Consider the following 22,101-nt stretch of genomic DNA (forward strand, 5'->3'; position numbering starts at 1 on the left):
GGTTGACATGTGAATTTTCTAGTGAACAAATCCTTTTTAATTACCGTTAATGGTCGTCCTTGCTTAATATATGTGGAATTTGATGCTATTTTAGCTCGACACTGTATTGTCGAGTCAAGCCGAGATTAAGTCGAGTGGAACCTTTGCTGGGCCAGCTCAAGCTCGACTCTGGTATGCAACCTTTGACAGCAGTTGAAATCGAGGAGAAATTGAACAGAAGTCACTGTTTGAGTAAGGAAGCTGAGATTTTTAAAGAGAAGAAATGATGGGGCAATTGAGACGTTTTCAACACAAGCAAAGCACTTTTTAAGGGGATGAAACAGAGCCAACTGAAATGCGCCCGGGGGAAGCAACTTAGGAGTTATGATGGCTAAATGCGTTGATCCTTCTATGATGCAAACCATCAAAAAGAGTAGGCCTGCACATACAACAAAGAATTATGGGCAGAAGGGCAACCGTTAGGAGCGGTTGAATCTCTTCTTTGGAGGGTTGTCGTCAAAAGAGATGTCACGTTCAAAACAAAATGGTAGGACACCTCACATGGTCAAGTCAGGGAGCACTCGGGAATAAAGAAATTATCAGAAGGGCTTTAACGATCAAAAAAGCCCAACAGATTTGAACCAACCAACCAAAAGATGTGGGCTTTCCAACCTTCTGAATTAGCTAGCTGCATCTAAAAAAATCATGGTGTTTTGCAAGTGTCACCTTTAGTTTGACTTCAATCAACCCGGTCCAAAACAAGAACAGCTGTTTCTGCACTTCATACTCAGATGCAAATTAGACCACATCGCAAATCCTTTACAACTCAGTACACAACTTAGACCTGGATTTCAAATCCTGGCAAAGATAACAAGCCTGAATAGCATATTCAGTCAACTGTCTCTCGTTTGCAGAATATGTCCTTTCATGTAGCATCAGCAAGCTGTAAACTCAGAGATAATAGCTGTTTAGCCAGTCAACTTATATCTTCAAATTGCCTACAAGAGCACCCACTGGCCTTGAGGAGGTTATGATTTGGATGGATCATGACCAGAGACTGGTCCCTAAGCTGAGTGGCTGCTGCAAGTTTGAAGAGTTAAACAGCATCCAGTGCTTAAAAACATGAGGAAAATGTATGTCTGTAGAAAAACATGACCAGACAGACCATCTGCTCGCCAATTTCTCTGTAGAATAGGTCACAATCATCAAAAGTTTTAGGTTACCTAAGAATTCGGTTGCTTCACATATTTATTAGGGAGTTCTATTTGACTGCTGACAGTCAATAATGACAACTCAAGCATGCAATGAGCATGCATAAACACTCCAAAAAGATGTTAAAGCAAGACCATAGACTAATCATATTTCCCCAAATCACCACTTGATTACAGAAAATCAAGACAAAAAAAGAATAATACATGTCAAGCTTCCATAAGCAGATGAAAACTTTGATGATCAACTCAGCTCCATCCAGAAAACCACAGGCAGTTTGTTGGAGAATACCTTGTCAGATCGTCATTTCATCGAGACCCTTCATATGGCGAACTGCCAAATTGAATAAGGTAAAATGAAGACATGGTTTAGTTTCCTTGTCAGCCAAGTGTCAGAGAAACAAGGAATTAGAACATCAATATTTGTTTCTTCCACAAGTCAAAAGAGAACCAAAAGGAATCTGGTTAATGTAGAGATCTAGAATATAACATAGAGTAAATGTGATGATGTAACTTACGAGAAGTTTTAAACTTTAAATATGAAAGTCAGTATAGCAGTTCAGTGCAATCCTCTGTTAACAGCAAAAACTCAAAGTTAGATTTCATTGTGGCAATCAAATCAACAGGATCAGTAATGCTGCAGTTCTACCTACTGAACGGTGACAGTCTTGTGGGCCTTAAATGATAGAATCACATTCCATGCAACAGCAACCACATTTGCAAAAAGCACCTGCTTGACAATCAAGGAGAACCACAATTAAGAGAGAGAGATGAACAACTCAGGAACATAAATGGACTATGAGGTGCATAAACAAAAGCTAACTGCTGCGTCCATAATGGCCTTAAAATTGTTCAAATCTTGCAATATGAAATTAAAATCTTTAGGAAGAGCATTTCCACCAATATATTTTTGTCATGAACAAATTAGCCAGAGGCCCAGAACTACTTCTGTCTAGGTTGCTTGAAATGTTGTGAATAAAATAATATTAATCAGAACATATTTGAAAATTACTATAGCTTTTAATTAGTTGGAAAATAAAAAAAATGCACTTGTAAAACAGAGTATACAATCATCTCAAGACATACCTCAGATTAACCCACAACTACTTTGTGGGAGGCCCATGCACATGCATGTAAATGAACATCTAAATCTTGTGTGTCGCCAATATCGCATTGTATTGGCGAATACGCAGACAATATTGGGCCAGCGAGGGGTTCAAAAGAAGGTACCTTGGTTTTTTTAATTATTTTAAACTTACAGCATACTGGTCAGCAAACTGACGAAGAACCGATGCCAATATTGACAACACTACCCACAACCAAACACAGAAGAAATATCAACTGTAATAATTTAAAATTAGTCGCACACCAGCTTTTGTTCAGATATTACATGGCACAGACAGCTATCGTTAGATATTTCGTAAAGCATGGCTTCAAACGATAAAAAAGTAATTTATGTTCAGGAATTTTTGCTTAGAAATAATTGAATGTGATTAAACAATAAAATGGAGGAAAGAAGCAAGTAACAATACCATATGCAAATGAACCAAAGGGTACATTTCATTAGGCCAGATTTTACATCCATGAATGGGATGGGGGACCAACTTAACCCATGCTTTTCCAGACTTTGGAAATTGGATTAAGTTGCCCTTTATCCCCCAAATCCATACATCATTAAGAAGCATGGGTTACAATTCCTTTTTTTTTACTTACACATCCATCTGGAATCTAAGGACCTGAGATCCTGGGGATTTTAAATCACCTCTGGCTTGAAACTAGAGGCTTTCACCACAACCTAAACCCCCAAAGAGTTAACACCATCCAAGACATTGTGAATTCCAGAATCTCAAATCACCTCTTCTTTGAAAATATAGGCATTCAAACACAACTTAAGAATCTATGAAATAACACCATCCAAGACACTCCATAAACAAAAACCTCTTTCCCACCTGGAATCTCTGAGGAACGTACAAGAAATCGAGAAAGTGAAAGTTGACTGGGATGGGGGTCCAACTTAACCCATGCTTTTGCCAAACTCCAGACTTTGGAAGTTGGATTAAGTTACCCATTATCCCCCAAATCCATACATCAATAAGAAGCATAGGTTACAAATTCTTACTTTTACTCACACAACCATCTAGAACCTATGGATCTGAGATCCTGGGGATGTTAAATCACCTCCAGCTTAAAACAAGAGGCTTTCATACACAGCCTAAAACTCCAACAGTTAACACCATCCAAGACATTGTGAATTCCAGGATCTCAAATCACCTCTTCTTTGAAAATAAAGGCATTCAAACATAACTTAAGAATCTAGGAGCTAATGCCATCCAAGACATTCAACAAAACCCTCTTTCCCACCTGGAAGATCTGAGGAACAAACAGGAAATTGAGAAATTGAAATGGTATCCATAGTTGCCAATTTGCAATGACTGCAGAAAACCATTCCTGAAACCAAAGCATAAAAAGTAACATGGCAGATGAATAAGGAACAAAGAAGTGCTTATAGATGATATTGATCAGATGTATATGGATCAGCAAGGGCAAGATCACCTGGCGAAGCTTTGGCAGGACTTCCGATGGCCTTCCTTCTAGGACCACAAGTGTGGATAGAAACACCCCAATGAAGAGAGGAGAGAAAATGAACTATAGCATGCAAATACTTCTCTATTATTTCAATATTCATATTCAAGTATAAGAAGCCCATGAAGAAAAGGATGAAGGAACTGCTACCTGATCAAGCAGAAGGCGAAGGAATACACCAGATACTCCAGAAAGGGACACCAACTGACTTAGTGATAAATACCTGCTCAAATATTTCAAAGGGTTCACACTAAATTCACACACAAGCAAGAGGGAGAGAGAGAGAGACTTGCACATCTTTCAGTAAAGGATATAGACTATGAAATATGGCTATTCAAAAAGTGGCAAAAATAGAACCCAACCACATCCAAACACACATGTACATGCACGCATTCACACATGCAGAATTTTTAGTGAAACAAAATTTTAATGATTGAGAGTTGAAACTATATATATAGTTATACACACACACCCACACACAAATACGTATATATACATATATGTATGTGTATATATATGTATGCATATGTGTGTGTGTACAGGAACTGAAATACATACACACACACACATATATATATACAGGAACTGAAATCACTGACTGCTGAATGACAAAATACTTGAAAACCATCATTTAAAACATCATGCAATGGAAGCACTAGCAACAGTTTATGATATAAAGACAGTTTACAGTGTTTTTTGTGATTCCTTGATCATTGACAGTGATGCCAGTACAGTCTCATCATTATTGATCTAAGTGGATGACACCGTTGTCACAGGCAACTTAGGTGCACATATCCAAGCAGCCAAGTACCTGTTGGCTCCACATTTTGTAATGGAAGAGCGTGGGAGCTTAAGATATTTTTCAAGGGATGAAATTGATAGGAATGATGGCAAAAAACTAATTTTAACTTAGCTTAAATACACGTTGAATATGTTGAGCAGAGCATGGACAAAAAATTGTAAACCCTTGTCCACTCTCAGCATATTGCACCACAAAGCTCACATATCAAGACAAGAATATGATGATCCCACAAGATCTCAGAGGATAGTAGGTATGTGACAGTAACTTAGTTTTACTAGAACTAAAATTGTTTATCCTGACTCCTGAGAATCATGTGTCACAGTTGATACATGTGCCACGAACTGGGCATATGGATGTTGTAAAAGGAAAACTACAATATCATAAAGGAACTATTTAGATAGACTCTTGTATACACTGTGTCTTTTACAACAAATGGAGGACATAGTGTTATTGCTTGTATAGATACAAATTCAGCCAGTAATCTTAATTACGGAAGGTAAGTGCGACAGTAATGTTATTTTTGTTGGAAAAAAAATTGATATCTTGGAAGAACAAGAAGCAAAAGGTTGTTGCTAAGTCGGAAACTAAAGCAAGATACGGACCCATCAATATGGGAACAGCTGAAGTTACATAGTTTAGACATTTGACATTAGGACTTAGTGAAATTATTGTGACATCCATATTGTGTGATAATCACAGTGCCATACAATTGTCATTCCATCTAATTTTTCATAGCGACACAAAGCACATTAAAATTGATCAGCACTTTATCCACTATAATATTAAGGATAAGGAGATTCAATCTTGTAATGTGCAGATTGAAAATCCGGTGGTTAATTTGTTCACCAAAGGCCTAATAAAGAACAAATTTTATTTTCTGAAGAACAAATTGTCCATGATTCAGTAAAGAACAAATTTTATTTTCTGAAGAACAAATTGTCCATGATTCAGCACCATCCACAACTTGAGGTTGGCTACTAACTATTAAGCATCATCGATGGACATGGATTTGTATCCAATTAGATCAGATGAGTCCAGTCAATGTCCAGTGCTATTAGTTCAGTACCCTTCTTGTCCTTCATGCCATGTCTTCCTTATTCATAATCAATGAAATTTGGTCACAATCATCCATGGGAATCATGACCTGTTGCGGCACCCCTCTCTTTCTATATTCTGCAAGTGTCTACCAATACTCACGACTTCTAAGTTCTAACACTTCCTTCATCACAGTACAAGTCCTTGGCCTTAAAATTGGGTGAAGAAAGCCAGCAGAGAAGAGGTCCATCTTTCTTCATTCAATGCTATTGTACTCTGTAGGGAAAGGAAAGTACATCCACACAGCCTAACAATAATATACTGCAAGTAAACACCAACACAAGTAACACAAACTGAATATCAGCATGAGTCACTTGAAATCAAACTGAAATATAAACTTGCACAATTACAAGCACAAGAGGATATAGGCTGAAGTTCTGAACCATCTCAAGATGTGGGCCAGAACAACTACATCATGTTTAACCACCAAATCATTTGTGTTTATCTATGTTTTTTAATGTTCCACACAGCCAACATAAATTCCAAATTTCCATGAAAATGTATGTAATCACATTTGAAGAGATTGATAATAACTGCCTTGGCTTCAGAATGTCTCATGCTATTTAAGCATAAAATTATTGTTTCTTCAACTTTGGGTCGTTGGTTAGTATTGCAGGCAACCATCATCTTAAAATGTGAAATTTATACGTGTAAAAGGCATACTAAATATAGCATTCAGACTCTCTGGATGAAAAAATAAATGCCTAAAAATATAAGTGGAAAACAAAAAGATAACTCATCGTAGTACGGTCAAGTACTTCAGCACTCATAGATTTGCTTGGATAAAAGGTGCCCAACTACCACTACTCAATCCAATATCCAAAGCAGAAACAAGTATTCCAGGTTCTACTACCGGCGAGCCATAGCAATTGTGCCCACTAAGGAAACTAAAAGGATTATAGAAATCAGTTCAAATGGAAGATAAAAATCTGTTGATAAATGAATCCCAATCTGTTGAACATTACTTGTCAGGTCCTGTTCTATGATCTGGTTTGATCTTGTAGTCCAAATAATCCCGTACCATGACGTGTTTGGGATAGTAGCAATTAGTGAAAAAAACACTGAAGAATCATTTCAACCCCAAAAGAAATGTCGACATTAATAGAAATACAGTATAAAATAACCCATAAACCATATATAAACAATGTCCACATAATTACCAGAAATGAAGCGTTGGCCCTACCAGCACCATCCCCAAGAATGCAAACAGAAAAGTCCGTTTCAGATCCCATGTTGGCACCCGTTCTATCAGTAACTGGCATAACAAAAACAAACTATCATGAGTTTGAACTTTGAACACATGAAAACGGAGCTATCTGCAGTCTGAAGTGAACTACCTTTTACTCGATAAGTTCTGATCTTGTAATTACTCAACAGCCAGAGGAAGAGAATTTGTTTATATTACAAATGCAGATAATTATTTTATATGTTTAGAGCAATGAAACACAAGGGAAAATGCAAGTTCACAACAAGATTTTACAAAATCATTGGATGTGGTCTTAATTTTGAGTCACGATTGTGTTAATAGGAAACTTCAGAACAGCCAAAAAAGTCCAAGGTACTTTTTTTGGCTCCACCAAAAAGTCAAAAAATATTTATTCCATTTTTTCGCAATAAAAGTTTAAAGTATTGAAATTAATGGAAGAAACAGAAATATCAAAAAAAGGTCGGTATGCGTTTTCTGCTTCTTTCAGCAACTAAGACAAATACATAATAAAAATGGTAAAAAGAAAAACTAATTAGTAATCCAAAGGGCATTAATGAGAGTGAGTTGAGAAGCAATCGCAAATAAATCGATAAATGGCACAAAAATCCAAATATGGGTCCAATCTTTTGTTTGAAAACTTTAGGGTTGACCTGACTGATAGAGTCCCCGATAAATGTTAATAAAGCAGAAGTCAACGCCTTCGTCAACACCGGAGATTCCTCCAGAAGCCTCAAATACCTTCACAGAAAATAATAAAAACAAATGAATTTTCTTTCAGAAAACACCAATTTGGCCTTCATCAAAGAAGGATTGTTACATAAAAAATAATAGCAACAATAATAAATGATTCGTCGATCACCAGGAAATAAGCGATGGAGCTTTCCCACCGCTCTCATCCCCACCGCCCTCACCCGAGCCACCGGACCCAGGACCTGAACCCGACCCGCCGAAGCCACCGTTCCCGCCCCCACTGCCGTCATTTGCAACCCTCATAAGCCACCGATAACGAAACCCGTCAGAGTACCGCCGTCGGAAAGCAGAATCCGGAAGGTTGTACCTCGGAGAAGCGGTTGTGCCCGAACCTCTCGAGATTCTGCCAGGAAATGAGGGGAAGCTGGTCGAGCTGCCTAGGGCGAAGAAGGAAGCTGGCGAGTTCTTGGAACTCAGGCGACCGGTCGGACTTAGGTTTGAGGTCGAGGGCTGGAGCGAGAGGCCGGCAGCAGTGAGGTTGCTGCTCCACATCGCTATCGGATGGATGGTCGTGGCCTGCATCAGGGCGTGGGGATGGACGGGGCCCATGGCTCTGAGGGGTGGGAAAAAGAATCGCCCGTCCTCAAGCTGCCCCTGTCTTGTGTTCTATTGGGAGTAAAATGGATCAGTTCAAACGAGGATCCGAGAAGGAATGAGGCATAGATTTGGTTCGAAAAGTTGTGTTAACTATCGTACAATTTGTCTGCTGAAATTTTTGCACCATCAGAAAATTCGGTAGCATTTGATGACCCTGTAATAATATTCCTGGAAAAAAGGTTCAAGGAAAATAATTCAGGAAAAAATGCACCAATTCTAATGCTCCAGAATTAAATATCCAGTCTTAAAACTGTGGCTACTTAGTACATGATTTTTTTTTTTTTTTTGTGGAATTTTTGTCCTACCTTCCGGTTTGGTCATTGAACTTTTGTTGCGAGCGTTGAAAAGTTAACAGGCAAAAAAAATTCCTTCCAAACTTTAATGCAAGTACTAAAGTTTCATGATAACTCCAAAACTCCCGGTACTGAAGTTTAGGGTTTGTCAAAAAATGAAACTTTTGAACTAAGTGTTTTATCTTATTAAATTTCATATATTTCAATGAGCCCTAAACATTTTGTTATATATATATATATATATATATATATATATATATATAATCGAATGGTGACCTTAGTTTTTAGAATTACCTAGACAATCTAATATGCACTGTTCTAACATGATTGAAGGTTAAGAGAAAAATAAGGTTAAGAGAAAAATAAAAAAAAAAATATAATAAGCATTTTAATTTTTTTTAGTTCTATTGAGCAGTTTGTTCTCTACAATCAGGCCTCAGTTAATTGTCAACCTGTAATCTTCAAGGGGTTGGGGCATTAGTTCGAGCAAGGTCCCATAAGTGGCAAGTTTTCATTTTAAATTTTTAAACATCAACTCTTTATGCTGCAAAAAGAAGGTTCTTAACACGCAACTTAAAGCACGATGAAAATGAGAAGTACCAAAATCCAGCCATTATATCATAAAACTAGAGAAGATTGAATGAAAGTTTCTGCTCTCTTTTATATAATAACATTAAATCATCATCCTCCTTGCTCATAAAAAAAAATGGTCAACTAGTAAATGTTCAATAGTTATTTATCTCTCTTTTTTTTAATTGCAATTTATATGATATGTGCACCTAGTTGGGTTTTTTGGTGTTTCCATTTGAATCTCAAATAATTGATAGATGTTAGGAGCTTCTGGTCGAGGGCAATAGTATTTAAGTTTTTTTATTTTTAATGGACAACAATATGAAAATAACAAAAATAGTCATGAGGTACTAATGTAAAAAACAAACTTTTGTGTGTGTTGTGTGGTCAACCGCCCACACATAGCTCACGTAACGGCAAGAGAGAGAATGTTTCCCTTCCAATTCCATCCTGGAAGGAGCTGGCCCTTTGAACACTGCAACGGCATCCTCCCACTTTCTTGCTGTACTGCGTTTTATGCCACCAAGGTCCAGCCCCTAACGGTTACCCTCCACCGCCGCCACCTCCTCCTCCTTACCCTCTATATCTCTGCCACACCTTCCACCGTGTTCTTTGAAGAGCTCCGCTCCGTTTTCCGGCGACCCTCCCACTAGCACCGGAGTTCGAAAGCTACATTTTCGGTCATCCACTGCTCTGCTCAGAGCCCTTGCTCGTCCGGTTTGTTCCTTTCTGCTCCTTCTCCTGTGTAGCTCGCTCGCCGGAGATATGAAGGAACACCAATACCAAGTAACCGGAAGATCGAGTTGTTGCCGGTGAGTCGGATAAAATTTTGAGTTTTCACCAAAAATTAGGGACATCTTTTGATATCTTCTTTTATCTAGCGATCAGAAAGAAGGTGGATAAATTGGGATATTTTGTTAATGCTCCATGCTGCAGCAAAGCAATCCCGACTTGGTTATCGCGTTTTATCCGGAAAACATCAAACCCTGTGCCTCGATATATTTGAATTCAAAGTGCTTCGAAGTTGTGAATGTCCAATTTCTTCTCTTCGCCCGCCATTTTTTTTTCAAGATCCAGTCTTGTCTCGTTTTTTCGTGCAAATTGTGCGCTTCTTAGATTTCGTGCTTCTCCTTTTCTTCCTGTTAGGAGATGATGCAACGAGGACAAATATCGTGATTTTGTGAATCCACGATAATAACGCGACATTTTCAGCAAATCTTGCTTTCTACAATGTTTTCATTGATTGATTGTAGCATTTGCATTATTTTTATTTTAGTATTTGAAAGCCGCTTGTATCTCATCTTTTCTTTTAAATAAAAGAGATAACATCTATGAGATTCAATTACTCATCTTTTTTTTTTTAAATAAAAGAGATAACATCCATGAGAATAATTTAATGGTAATTTCAATTTTCTTTGTACTACCCAGCTTGCATTGTTAATTATCTTCATTATTTTATTATGTTACAGTAATTTTCCCTCACATTTATGAGAAAAGAACAAGAATAATTCAAATTTTGGGGTACTAGAATATAGAAACGGTAGAGTAGAAGTTTGGTTTGATTGACGTGTCGGCAAAGAAACCCTCTTCCTTAACGGCCAAAACCAAAGCTTGAAGTCGCGGCAACCCTACAACGAGCTTGCCACCTCATTTAAAAGGAAATCTCCAATGAAGCCCATGTTTTTGCCTATAATGTTATAAAAGGTACTACCTTTTTGAGATTGTCTTACTAGAGGCCATAGAGGCGTGAAGTGAACTTTATGAAAAAAAAAAAAAAAGTTAGCTGATTTTTTTTTTTTTGCGTTCTTGCTCTCCATCATTAAATTAAGTCCTTGCTTCTTTGGTGATGAGTTATCTTCAACCTCATTAGAAAAAATTACAGAAAAATGAAGACAATAAATTCATTGCTTAAAATACCAGAAACCTCACTGGAACCCATTTTAGTAACTGTTTTTAAAAAATGTATTTTTAAAATTTTAACCATCTGACGACAATATTTGACACATAGCAGCATTGATCATTTTTATACACAGATACATCAATGTTATACTAACTTAAAATTATAATTAATTAGTAAAATCATCCATATGAAAACTTATTTGAGAAAAGTATAAACAATTAATCTTATAAAAATAAGCATAAAAGTTCTTTTTTTTTTTTTTACATTTTCTATTTCCGTGTCAAAATTAATCAAGCTTATACATTATCTGATTTGTTTTTTTTTCAGTTACTATCATTGATATGATATTAACCCTTCTTATAAATCCTTATTTTGACATCATCAGCGCTTTCCAGTCCCTCTCATAATCTTCCTCTCCCTTGCCATAGTCCATAACTTCTCTCTCTCAAAAGCATTACCTTGTCATTGACGCAATTGAATCCTCACACTATTCTTGGGCCTGATATGACCGAACCCAAGATTCTTCATGCAGTAAAAAGTTTTTAAGATTTTTTTTTTCCTCAAATTCGTTTACGACTTTTGCCAATTGACAAATTCATGCCGCCTTATTATAGATTTTCTTCAAAAGTGGTTTAATTTTAGTCTTTATAATTTTTTTTCCTTTGCATGAAATCAAACACCAGGTGGATAAAATGGCCAATGGAATAGATTTTCTTATCAAAAGAGATGTTAAGCGTCCATTTGTCAATTGTAACGGGACAGGCATGAATTTGTCAATTTCTAGAAGTCGGGGATAAATTTAGAAAATGTTTCTGCTCAGCTCTTGTCCGTTTAAATGGTGTATGTGCTAGATCATCTCTATGTCTCTCGCTGGCGATCGCAGGTCGGAGCTAAAAGCCGGTCATTTTCCGGCAAGCTAGCCGTCTGATCTCTCACGGGAAGTCCATCTGCTTCTCGGCCGAAGATTTCGGCGTGGGGAAAAAAAGATGGAGCGCACGGGCGGCCGGGCCAGCCAGAGCGCGGCCTCGACGACGTTCGTTCAGGCGGACACGGGGACCTTCCGCGAGCTGGTTCAGCGGCTGACCGGCCCCTCCAACGAGGCTCGCAAGAGTCCGCCGGCTCAGCTTCCGGAGTCTAGCGACGCCACCGCGAAGTCCGTGGGAGTGAAGAAGCCGGCGTTCAAGCTGCATGAGCGGCGGCAGAGGACGAAGATCGAGATCAGGCCCGGTGTTCACGTCAGCAGGGGACCCCTCTTCAACTTGAACCTGCCGGCGGCCACGTCAAGGACCGGAGACTTCCCTTCTCCGCCGCCCGCCCCAGGCGTGTCTCCCGTAGGCACGTCGTTCTCATCACTGACGCTTGCTGACGGTGAGCTCAACGTCGTCGTCGCCGCCGCCGCCGGCTCTCTGGCGAGGTCGCCCTCCCTCTCGCCCAGCGAGGAGGAGGAGAAGGCCATCGCGGAGCGGCGGTTCTACCTTCACCCTTCGCCCCGATCCCGAACCGGTTTCGTCGAGCCCGAACTTCTCACGCTCTTCCCACTGACGTCCCCCAACTCCAAGGAACCCTAACCCGGAGCGAACCGACCCAATCTAGAGGCTGCCGGACCAGGCAGCCCGTGCATAAAGAAAAGTAAGCGTAGCACACTTATTCCTCGCCGGAAATTAAACCGACAGGATCTGTAAAGAAACTAAGTTTTGACTGTAAATCAGATTTCTTACTTCGATGTCAAAATTATATTCGGTGAAAAAAATGTGTGTGTGCATATTTGCTTGTGTGATAGCGTAATTTATTATGACCGGAGGACAAACTAGAGAAATCTGGCCTGATTAACTCAAACCACCTAGACAATCTTACTTGATTAGGTACCTCTCTTTGTATATATATATATATATATAAGCCTAATCGTGACTATAACATTTCATGGTCACCTAGCCATCTAGCTATGACGGTCTAATTCAATATGATGGATGTAAGTATTTTTGTTATTTAGTATTAGTTTTCATTTTTTCTTTATTTCTTTCAACCATTCATTTGCATCAAATGGATGGCTTTGATTAAATGGTTGGGTAACTCTACATAGCCAAAAACATCATTCATTATATATATATATATATATATATATATATATATATATATATATATATATATAAAGAAAAAGAAGGGAAAAATTAGTAGAAAATAATTGTTAGATCATGAACAAAAACCATACGCTTTAATTTCTTACTAAAAGATTATTTCAAATAAAATATAAACATCTTAATATATCTATGAAAACTATTCGCATGTAAAAACATGTTTCGATGCAAATTGTTTCTATGAAAAGTGTGGATTTTCTATTGTCAAAATGTTGTTTCTATGGGAGCCATTCATTTTTGCTTATTATAAAACACTATTAAAGTCCAAAACATAAACAATTTGATATGTATATTCTTATGATCATATTGATAAGGTTAACTTGCAAAAAAAGTACACAAAGCTACATAATATATATATATATATATATATATATAGATATTACCATATGATACAAGGCATTGCATGGATATGATTAAATACACTGGCCCATGCACTGAATTGGATGTGCAATGAGAGATCCAATTCAACGAGAGACTAGAGCCTCGACAAAGAAATCCAGAAATTATATATATCGAAGAATTGAATGTCAACTGAACTGAATAGTCTAACTCTACAGAGATAAAATACACACAAATTGATACATAAGGTAGGACAAGCAGTGCAATCTTTCCAGCGGATAATACTTGACTAGGCATTAGGATTTCTGCAACAAAACTCTTTCCTGCACTGAAATGGCAAGTAACTTTAGAAACATAGGTTTAAAATATCATAAATGATAATTGATGTAGCTTAAGGCGAGCCAAGCAACAAATCAAACAAGTACACAATAAATTCTTTGGAGGACATGTTAGTATGACTTTGGAAAGCCACATGAAATGGTGATAAATAACCTCTTGGTAATTTTTGCACCTAAAAAGAAAGAAGTTTCTGCTTGAAAAAAACTCCTTAAATGATGTCAAAATTTTGACAAGATCCTTCCTCTACTTGTCCTATTCCTTTTATGCAACAGTTCCTTCTGAATGAGAAAAAAATGAATACACGGTTTGCTTCTAAACAGGTTTACAACCTAATTTAAAGCTTCTCCCCAAGGCTCCCATTTTTAAAAAATCTCAGGTGTTTTGGTGTCAATGTAAATGCAACATCTAACCATGGATAGATATTTTATCCTCAAGATGATGAGAAGCAAGACACTTCTGAAGACCTTCAAGTTGTCAGTGTTAGCAACTTTGACTAGAAATCTGTACCTAAGAATTATTTCCTAAAACTTCTGAAGATGGTGCATGACTGATCGAGTACAAAGCCAAGCCAGATGTTTCAACTTTCAACCTACTACATTCTTTGCATATTTCCTATAAATCAACAAGGCAATGCCTAACTTTGGACCCCAAAATCCAGTATACATTTTGAAAAAGTCAAAGCATGTCCTAAACCACCTAAATGTAGTAAAGTATGGCTTCAGTAGAAATTTCTTTTAAATAACCTTGTAATTTTTTTTTTTCTCAAACATCAGAGAGACAACATTAATAAGATTTTTCATAATGTTAACCAAAGGATATACCATGATTCAGATTTCACGTAACTATAATGAGCAAAGTAACAAAAAGGAAAATAGCGAAAGGACAAAGTTGGTCACAAACATGTTAATTTTAGCAGTTTTGGCTCATATTTTCAAAAACATAAAATTTTTAATTCCTAAAATTCTATTGAGGGAAACCATTTTTCCACCAAATGCGCAAGAAAAACTTCACCAATAAAAACCCTGAAAATTATGCATGTAATTCAGCAAGTTGGAACATAGAGTGTCAATCTTTTAGTTAATATCTTCCATTGTACACATGCACAAACAAATGCAGGTGACAGAAACTTGTATTAATTTTACCTAGTAGATGCACAATAAACAAGATTTCTGTTCTCCAAAACACCATCCATTTGGAGGCACTCAACCTGCACTAAGAAATAAAAATATATGATGCATGATTCCCATCTTTTTTGGAATATCAATATCACTCGATGAATAGCGAAGCAGAAGGCGAGCAATGAATTAAGACATATATGTATATACATACATACATACATACACACACACATATATATATATATCACTACCGCATATATCATGCACAGCAGCACATGTATTATACGGTGAGGAATTTGTCGGGTATAATATGGCAAAGTGGTATATCTCAAGAAAATCTTGGTAAATTTTTAAAAATTTTAAAACATTTAATGAAATCTGAAAATTATAAAAATAACAAAATAATAAAAAATAAATAAAAAATAAAAAAATGTGTATAATATGTGTTTTTTCTACATTTTTTATTTTTTTGGCATTTAAAAAAAAAACGCATCTAATTGTCGTTTTATACAGCTGACTTATTTCTCACATATTATATGTGTTTTTTTTCGAATAATACGTGTTTTCTGTGGCAATGATATATTTTTACCCGCATATGCAACTAGATCGCTGAAATCAAGAAACGTAAAAAATTAACCGTTTCGTTAATTTGCAAGGAGAAGTCGCCGAAATGAAGTATATACCAATGCTTTGAATATATTAACGTGGAAACCAGAAACTAGCATGTCCCGACCTATCCAAAAGAACTAGAAGAAGATGATAAAGGAGGTCTCTTTTCTCTCAATAAGAAAGCTAATCATAACAACATGAAGCTCATCAAATTTCTAGTCAGGGAAAGCGACTAACCGCGAATGCGATTACTTTATTGTCCTTCCTGGCAAAATAAAGGAAATCTGCTTGAACTTGGCAGCAAGCTATGGTTTAACAGGTCCTTTATTTTGAATAAGTAACGCGATCGCTAACAATCGTGTACATCTCTAATTTTTCCATCTAAGTAGCCATCAGGGCTACTTTGAGTCAAACTGTTTAAGATATGTGTGTGTGTGCTGCTAGCTCTCTTTGGATGTTAAAAATCCGTTTGATCAGAGACTCAACAAAATAATGGTTGGTTGGTCACTGTTGCAACATTGGGCCCTCACCAGCAAAATGGAAGAGGTATGCAAGCTATCCTAATAATTAATTAGTGAAGAAATTTTGAGGGATATACATCTTACATTTTTTTCAGCTATGTTGAAGGCATCCTTATGGCTGATGTGACGGTTACATGTTTTTATCCTTTGGATCTCTTCCCTGCAAGGCACGTATGCCGCTTACTTACAAACGCCTTCGGGCATCCCTTGAAAAGAATGATGGTTAACCGTGCAACACATATGATAAGGATGTCATCATTATGAAAAGGATCGTTTGCAAATATGGTGGCAAAGATCAAGACGATGGATTATGAAAACAGTTACGAGCACAAATCAAGGAACCGTTTTGTCGATAATGAATATCTTGTAACAACCCTTTAAAATAAGGAGTTATCTCAGTTGTAATGCCTATATATAAGAGATTGACATACTTTATCAATTTCAAAGCCGATGTCCTTCCGTGGATAAATAAAATTACTCCACTCTTTTATATTTTTTATCATCCTTATCTGGTGAGCCCCAATTAAAGCACAAGAACTCGTGTCCCAACCCCTCCCTTCCTTTCTCTGATCTCCTTTAATCCCAATCCTAGGGTTTAGGGTTTAGGGTTTAGGGTCAATTCTGATTAATAACTTAGCTAGACCAAAGGTTGAAATCCCAACAGGGAACAGCGAAAATGTCCGGATCATGAACTGGTCTACTAGCTATAGGAAATTTCAGTTCATACTTGATGAATCGATTGTATGCAGAAAGGACTTGTTGCCTTTTTTCTGATGCTGCACAAAAGCAACTTCATTCTTACTCGCAAGAATCTACATTTTCTCTGGGTTTTGCAAACACGACTAATTATTTCTTGAAAATAAATAATGTTTGAGAGGTCTTGTTAGTTGTCAGATACGGTTTTACTCGAGATTTGGAGAATATTTTTCTGTTTGTGGAAATTAAGAACATGAGATGGACAAAAAAATAAAAAAATAACTGCATTTTCTTTCACGTTAATTCGCCAGGGATGCTCATAAACAATGAAAAATGCTCATTAATCAAATTGTCGGCTGGCTAGCCGACTCCGCTGGCCCTGATGGTGTTTAATTTGCTAGTCTGGATGCAACAAAAAAGTTACCAGAAGTGCAAGCACTTGCTAATCATGTTTAATTTGATTAAACATACATACTTATACAATTCAGATAGATCTGCTTGACGGTTACCATTGTTGATAGATTGGATTTATTTTGGTTACACTTGATCAAGTTTAATTAATAAGCTGCTAAAGTTCAACTAAATATCAAATCTAGTTTTCTTAATAATCAATAAATAACTAATTAAATGAATATTCATTCATTTAGAAATCAAACTATGTTCAATAACTACCCACGGTTTCATGTGGATTTACAACTGAACTCAAAAACTAGTCGAGCTAATCTTCTATTAAAGCTCGTGAAGGAAACAACCACCAAAAGAGAGAGAGAGATTGGCCTAGTTCAACTTCAACTCTAGCTCGACCCTTACATAAGAGACCGAGGCACATGGCCAGCTGTCTTGGCAATGGCGCTGACGGAGGTGGCAGGAGAAACGGGACCCTTGGAGGTAGAAGGCAAACCATGCCCAAAGGCAACAAGTCACAGATCGAGTGCCCAATAGCACCACTGGTCGAGGGTTGTCAGTAGGACAAGCGAGTGCAGAGTCCAACAAGGATGGACAGATTGGCCAAGGTCGGACAGACATACAGGGCAGAAGTACAGGCCAGACGCGCCAGGCCAAAACTAAGGCGTCAGTAAGGTTACTAGGCAGAGCAACCGAAGAGTCAAGACAGGAGATAAGTTGTCAGTAGTTCCGACCCTGTGAGCCAATTGGAACCAAGCCTAAGTCAAGTCCAAACCCGGCCAGAGAGGTAGATTAAGATAGAGTCCTTAGCGTCTCAGTCCAGTCGTCTGTTTGAGTGTTTAATTTACAACGAGTCATTTCATTTCCTTTTTGCTTTATAGAACCGTCTCGGTTAGGGTTATGTAAACCGAGACATTGTTAGACTATTTAAGTTCTCTTGTAAGCCATTTTTGGCATTCTTGCTTTTGAAATAGAAATTGCTTGAGATCTCTCTCTCCTTCCCCGCCCTTTGTGATGTGTATCTCCCCCATCGTTGTGGTGGTGTAACCCAAACTCTTCAACTCGTGGTTCTGGCCGAAGAGAAGAAGAGGAGCTCGTGAGAGTGGTGGTGGCCGAAAAACCACCATTGGTGACGATTTCCTACATGCAAATCCCCGACGAAAAGATATCTCCTCTCGATATGGTTGTCCTCGAACACGGAGGGCTTCAAGAGGCCGGACGAGGTCACAGGTAGGCTTGGAGAAAGGTGGGCCATGGTTCTGTCCAGCTAGTACCCTAGCATTGACGACTCCAGTAGCGAAAGCAAGATTGGTATCGTGGAAACTCCCACACGGTTCCTTCTCTTTTGCTGGTTCTAGACTTGACCGACGCCACCCTAGTAGGCTAGCTTCCTCCCCGGGCACATCAGGAAGGTGGGTAGTCATAAAGGTAGGCCGAATCCCAGTCATGGCAAGTTTGGTGAAGCTCGGCCCTAGTAGGCTGCATTCCTCCTATAGGATCCAGGGAGTGTGTGGCCGGAGAGGTCGTGCTAAGCACAAGCTTGGCCGGTTCCTTCGCTAAGCAAAACCACAGATGTTGGTGGTCACTGTCGGTAGACAGCTGGTGGTGTTCGACGACATTGCTAGGTGGAGCACAGCGGAAACCCAATAGAGCACCTGCAAGAAACAAGGCAAACCTGCGGGGTTGCACTCGGAGACAACCGAGGCAAGAGCTCGGTAAATCGCCAGGCACATGTAGAGTGACAGGCCAAGCCACTCCCAAGTCCGACTTCGAACAGTGGCAAATCGCAAGGTGCCGGAATCTCTCAATTCGGTGATTGTAATTCCTGTCGTACCTCCCGCCTTGGAGCCGCGGAGTCGCCAGGCGGCAGCGTCATAAGCTCGCATCGCCTCCTCCGTCGTATCGAAGGTGCTGAGCGGCACCGACCTATCCTATCGTGTATCTCGGCAACCACCATCCCCAGGGGCGCTTCCTCACACCACGGTAGCTGTTCTGCAACACTACATCGGCGGTGGAGTTCACCCCTAGCTTCTTTTGTTCAGTAGTGATAGTGGTGGAGCTGGTCGAGCATTTCTAAGCTTCGGTTTAAACATGTTCTCTGGTTGTGATAGAACTTGGAGGCGACATGTCCTTTCAGAAGACAACACCGATCAAGTTCACCATCTCAATGTTCCTGCAGTTGATGATGCCTATTAGCAAAGGCAAGCCTATCAAGATAACGCCGCAAGACTCAGACCTTTCAAGGAGGCAATGTTGTCTGTGGTTTCACGTGTTTCTGTTCCACAACACAAGTTAGCAGCCCCCTACTGCAGCCATCCTTACCGACAACATCGTATCCTGGCGATGATGGGAGTTGGTACACATCAGTTTTCATTCGTGTCTCATCCCCCCAATAATAATATGTGGCAGCAGAACTGCTTTTCTAATACAAATGAGTGCAGGAATGCTTGTCTATCACATACTCACCAATGTGAGATTCGAGTAATGAGGTGCATTTCTGTTATGCTCCGTTAATTTGGTGTGAATAACTAATTTTTATACTTCGACATTTACAGACAGTTTCTCTTTTTCTTTCAACATAGGGATCAAAGCAGTGCATCGAAACCTATCGGTCTTTGTACACCCATTGAACACTGCTTGAATGAATAGGTTCATCCACATAAGCAACATGACGGTGCAACCCCATCAAGGGTCCCTTCTGCCGATTGCCAAGATGAGCCAAGCACTGAGCAACAAAACAGTCAGGTTGATGACTCTCAACAGAGTCAAAGCATCGACACTAAGAAGGCTCATGCTGATGGCGTAGACTTGAACAGGACACCACCCCAGAAACCAAAGAGAAAGAAAGTAAGGTCGAAGGTGGTTAAGGAGAGCAAGCCTCGAGAAGTCCAAACAAGGAGTTGGCAAGCCAGAGTCAAGAAGTAACTCCTGTACACGGAAACACAAGTAGAGGGAAGCGCAAAGATGCTACCACCACCACCAACTTGGATGTAGAGGAGCCCGTTTGTTTGCCCAATGCTGCTCACGTTGCTTCGTGCAGACGATCACTGAATTTTGATTCTAATGTTGAGGCATGTAATAATAAATTTGGATTCATAAGTCAACATGTTGTTGAAAGAGAAAGGCATGCCACAAAGTTCTACACAAGAAAGAGAAGATGACATTGCCTGCGGTCACCAAACTTCTTGACTGCGAGAAACCTCATGGATGATATGCTCGTCAAAATACAAGTAAATGCAAAAAGAAGTCCAATGAAAGCGTCTATTCATGCTCATCACCATCAAACTTTCTTTGCAATTAACTACGGTTTCATGCCACAAAGTTCTACACAAGAAAGAGAAGATGACATTGCATGCGGTCCCCAAACTTCTTGACTGCGAGAAACCCCAGCGATGATATGCTCGTCAAAATACAGGTGAAGGCAAAAAGAAGTCCAAGGAAAGCGTCTATTCATGCTCATCACCCTCAAACTTTCTTTGCAATTAACAATGATTTCATGCTACAAAGTTTTACACAAGAAAGAGAAGATGACATTGCCTGTGGCCCCCAAACTAGACAAGAAGTCCTACTCCTGGATAGTCTTGCTCAAAGATTAACCAAGAAGCCCAGAAGAAAAGGAATTTCTCACGCTGTGAAATTTGCATCTTGTACCACACCAGATAGGCTTGAAAATTGCACTCACCAAGGTCAAGAGTCTCATGTTGTGTTAAGTAGTAATCTTGTAAATAAACATGAAACCATACTTCAAAACACAATAATGCCTTATTCTGTGTTGCTCTCACTCCTGTTGTGGAGGAGCTCGTGGGAACGTGTGTAAGTGTGAGTGGGTGAAGGAGCTCGTGGGTACGTGAGTTCCATCGGTTCCAAATCATGGGTAGTTAAAGAAGAATTGAGAAATTGGTGGGAGTGAAAAGTGGAGATGTGAGGAGAACTTGTGAATGTGTGTGCAGTTCCCAAGATCATGGGTGATGGAGAAAATGGTGAGAGACTTGAGGACTGAAATGGAAGAGATCATGGGAGTGCCCAGCGGTTACTAAGTTGAGGGTTGAAATGGAGGAGATCATGGAATGACCAACGGTTATTAGCGTGAGGATCAAGTTTTTGTTTTTCTATATATAGTTGTTAGAGAATGTTGAATGTAGTACGCCCAAAAGAAGAAAGAATTTTTTTTTCCTTAAACCTCTTCCCTCTACCCGTGAAGTCTCCTCTCGTTCTTTGCTCTCTCTCTCCCCTGTCGTGTACTCTCTGCCCTATCACACTCTGCATCCCTCTTCTTGGTGTGTTGCAGCCTACGATCACCTCTCCTCATTTTGCCATTACCAAAAGGGAGGTGATTGAGTGTGAATCAAGGGAGTACGCCAACATTTGGTATCAAAGCTTCCAAGTTGTATGTCAAAGCTCCCTCTATTCAAGCTGATGTCGATCATCACAGACGAGGCAACGCGGGAGATCCCCAGTGGGACGTTCCAGTATCCGCCGCTCACGGCGACCAACTACACCAACTGGGTGATTAGGGTCCAGGCCATAATAGAAGATCAAGGCGTCTGGGAGGCAGTCGAGCCGACGGCCAGTGTGGCTGTCGACACGAGGAATGACAAGAAGGCGAGGTCGCATCTTCTCCAAGCCCTCCCAGAGGATCTCCTAATGCAAGTGGCAAAGAAGGTGACGACGAATGAGGTATGGGATTGCCTCAAGACGAGATCCGTCGGGGCAGATCACGTGAGGAATGCATGCTTGCAGACCTTGAAGAGTGACTTTGACGCCATGAGAATGCAGGAAGGAGAGACGTTGGATCAATATGGGGGCAGACTCACCAGGATGTCCGTCAAGTATGCCAACTTGGGGGGAACCCTGAGCGACGCTGCCCTGGTGAAGAAGCTGTTTGACACTGTTCCAAATCGGTTTCTCAGCATAATCGTCGGCATAGAGCAGTTTTGTGACCTTGACACAATGTT

At 39.3% G+C, this 22,101-nt stretch overlaps 2 protein-coding genes across 2 annotated transcripts; one reads left to right on the forward strand and one right to left on the reverse strand.

The window, feature by feature from the left end:
* Nucleotides 1-1,198: 1,198 nt before the first annotated feature.
* On the reverse strand, nucleotides 1,199-8,213 carry LOC116246171 (protein sym-1). The gene is made up of 9 exons (XM_031617894.2): nucleotides 7,734-8,213; nucleotides 7,525-7,612; nucleotides 6,828-6,922; nucleotides 3,921-3,993; nucleotides 3,741-3,833; nucleotides 3,549-3,635; nucleotides 1,837-1,917; nucleotides 1,706-1,759; nucleotides 1,199-1,521 (listed from the first exon to the last, which is right to left on the reverse strand). The coding sequence occupies exons 1-7, from the start codon at nucleotides 8,171-8,173 to the stop codon at nucleotides 1,837-1,839; spliced, it is 957 nt and encodes a 318-aa protein (XP_031473754.1). The 5' UTR covers nucleotides 8,174-8,213; the 3' UTR covers nucleotides 1,199-1,521; nucleotides 1,706-1,759.
* Nucleotides 8,214-9,536: 1,323 nt separating this feature from the next.
* Nucleotides 9,537-12,702, forward strand: LOC116245500 (VQ motif-containing protein 31-like). The gene is made up of 2 exons (XM_031617011.2): nucleotides 9,537-9,896; nucleotides 11,868-12,702. The coding sequence occupies exon 2, from the start codon at nucleotides 11,971-11,973 to the stop codon at nucleotides 12,550-12,552; it is 582 nt and encodes a 193-aa protein (XP_031472871.1). The 5' UTR covers nucleotides 9,537-9,896; nucleotides 11,868-11,970; the 3' UTR covers nucleotides 12,553-12,702.
* Nucleotides 12,703-22,101: the final 9,399 nt, after the last annotated feature.

The sequence above is a fragment of the Nymphaea colorata genome, chromosome 1 (genome assembly GCF_008831285.2).
Source record: "Nymphaea colorata isolate Beijing-Zhang1983 chromosome 1, ASM883128v2, whole genome shotgun sequence".
In the NCBI taxonomy this organism is placed as follows: domain Eukaryota; kingdom Viridiplantae; phylum Streptophyta; class Magnoliopsida; order Nymphaeales; family Nymphaeaceae; genus Nymphaea; species Nymphaea colorata.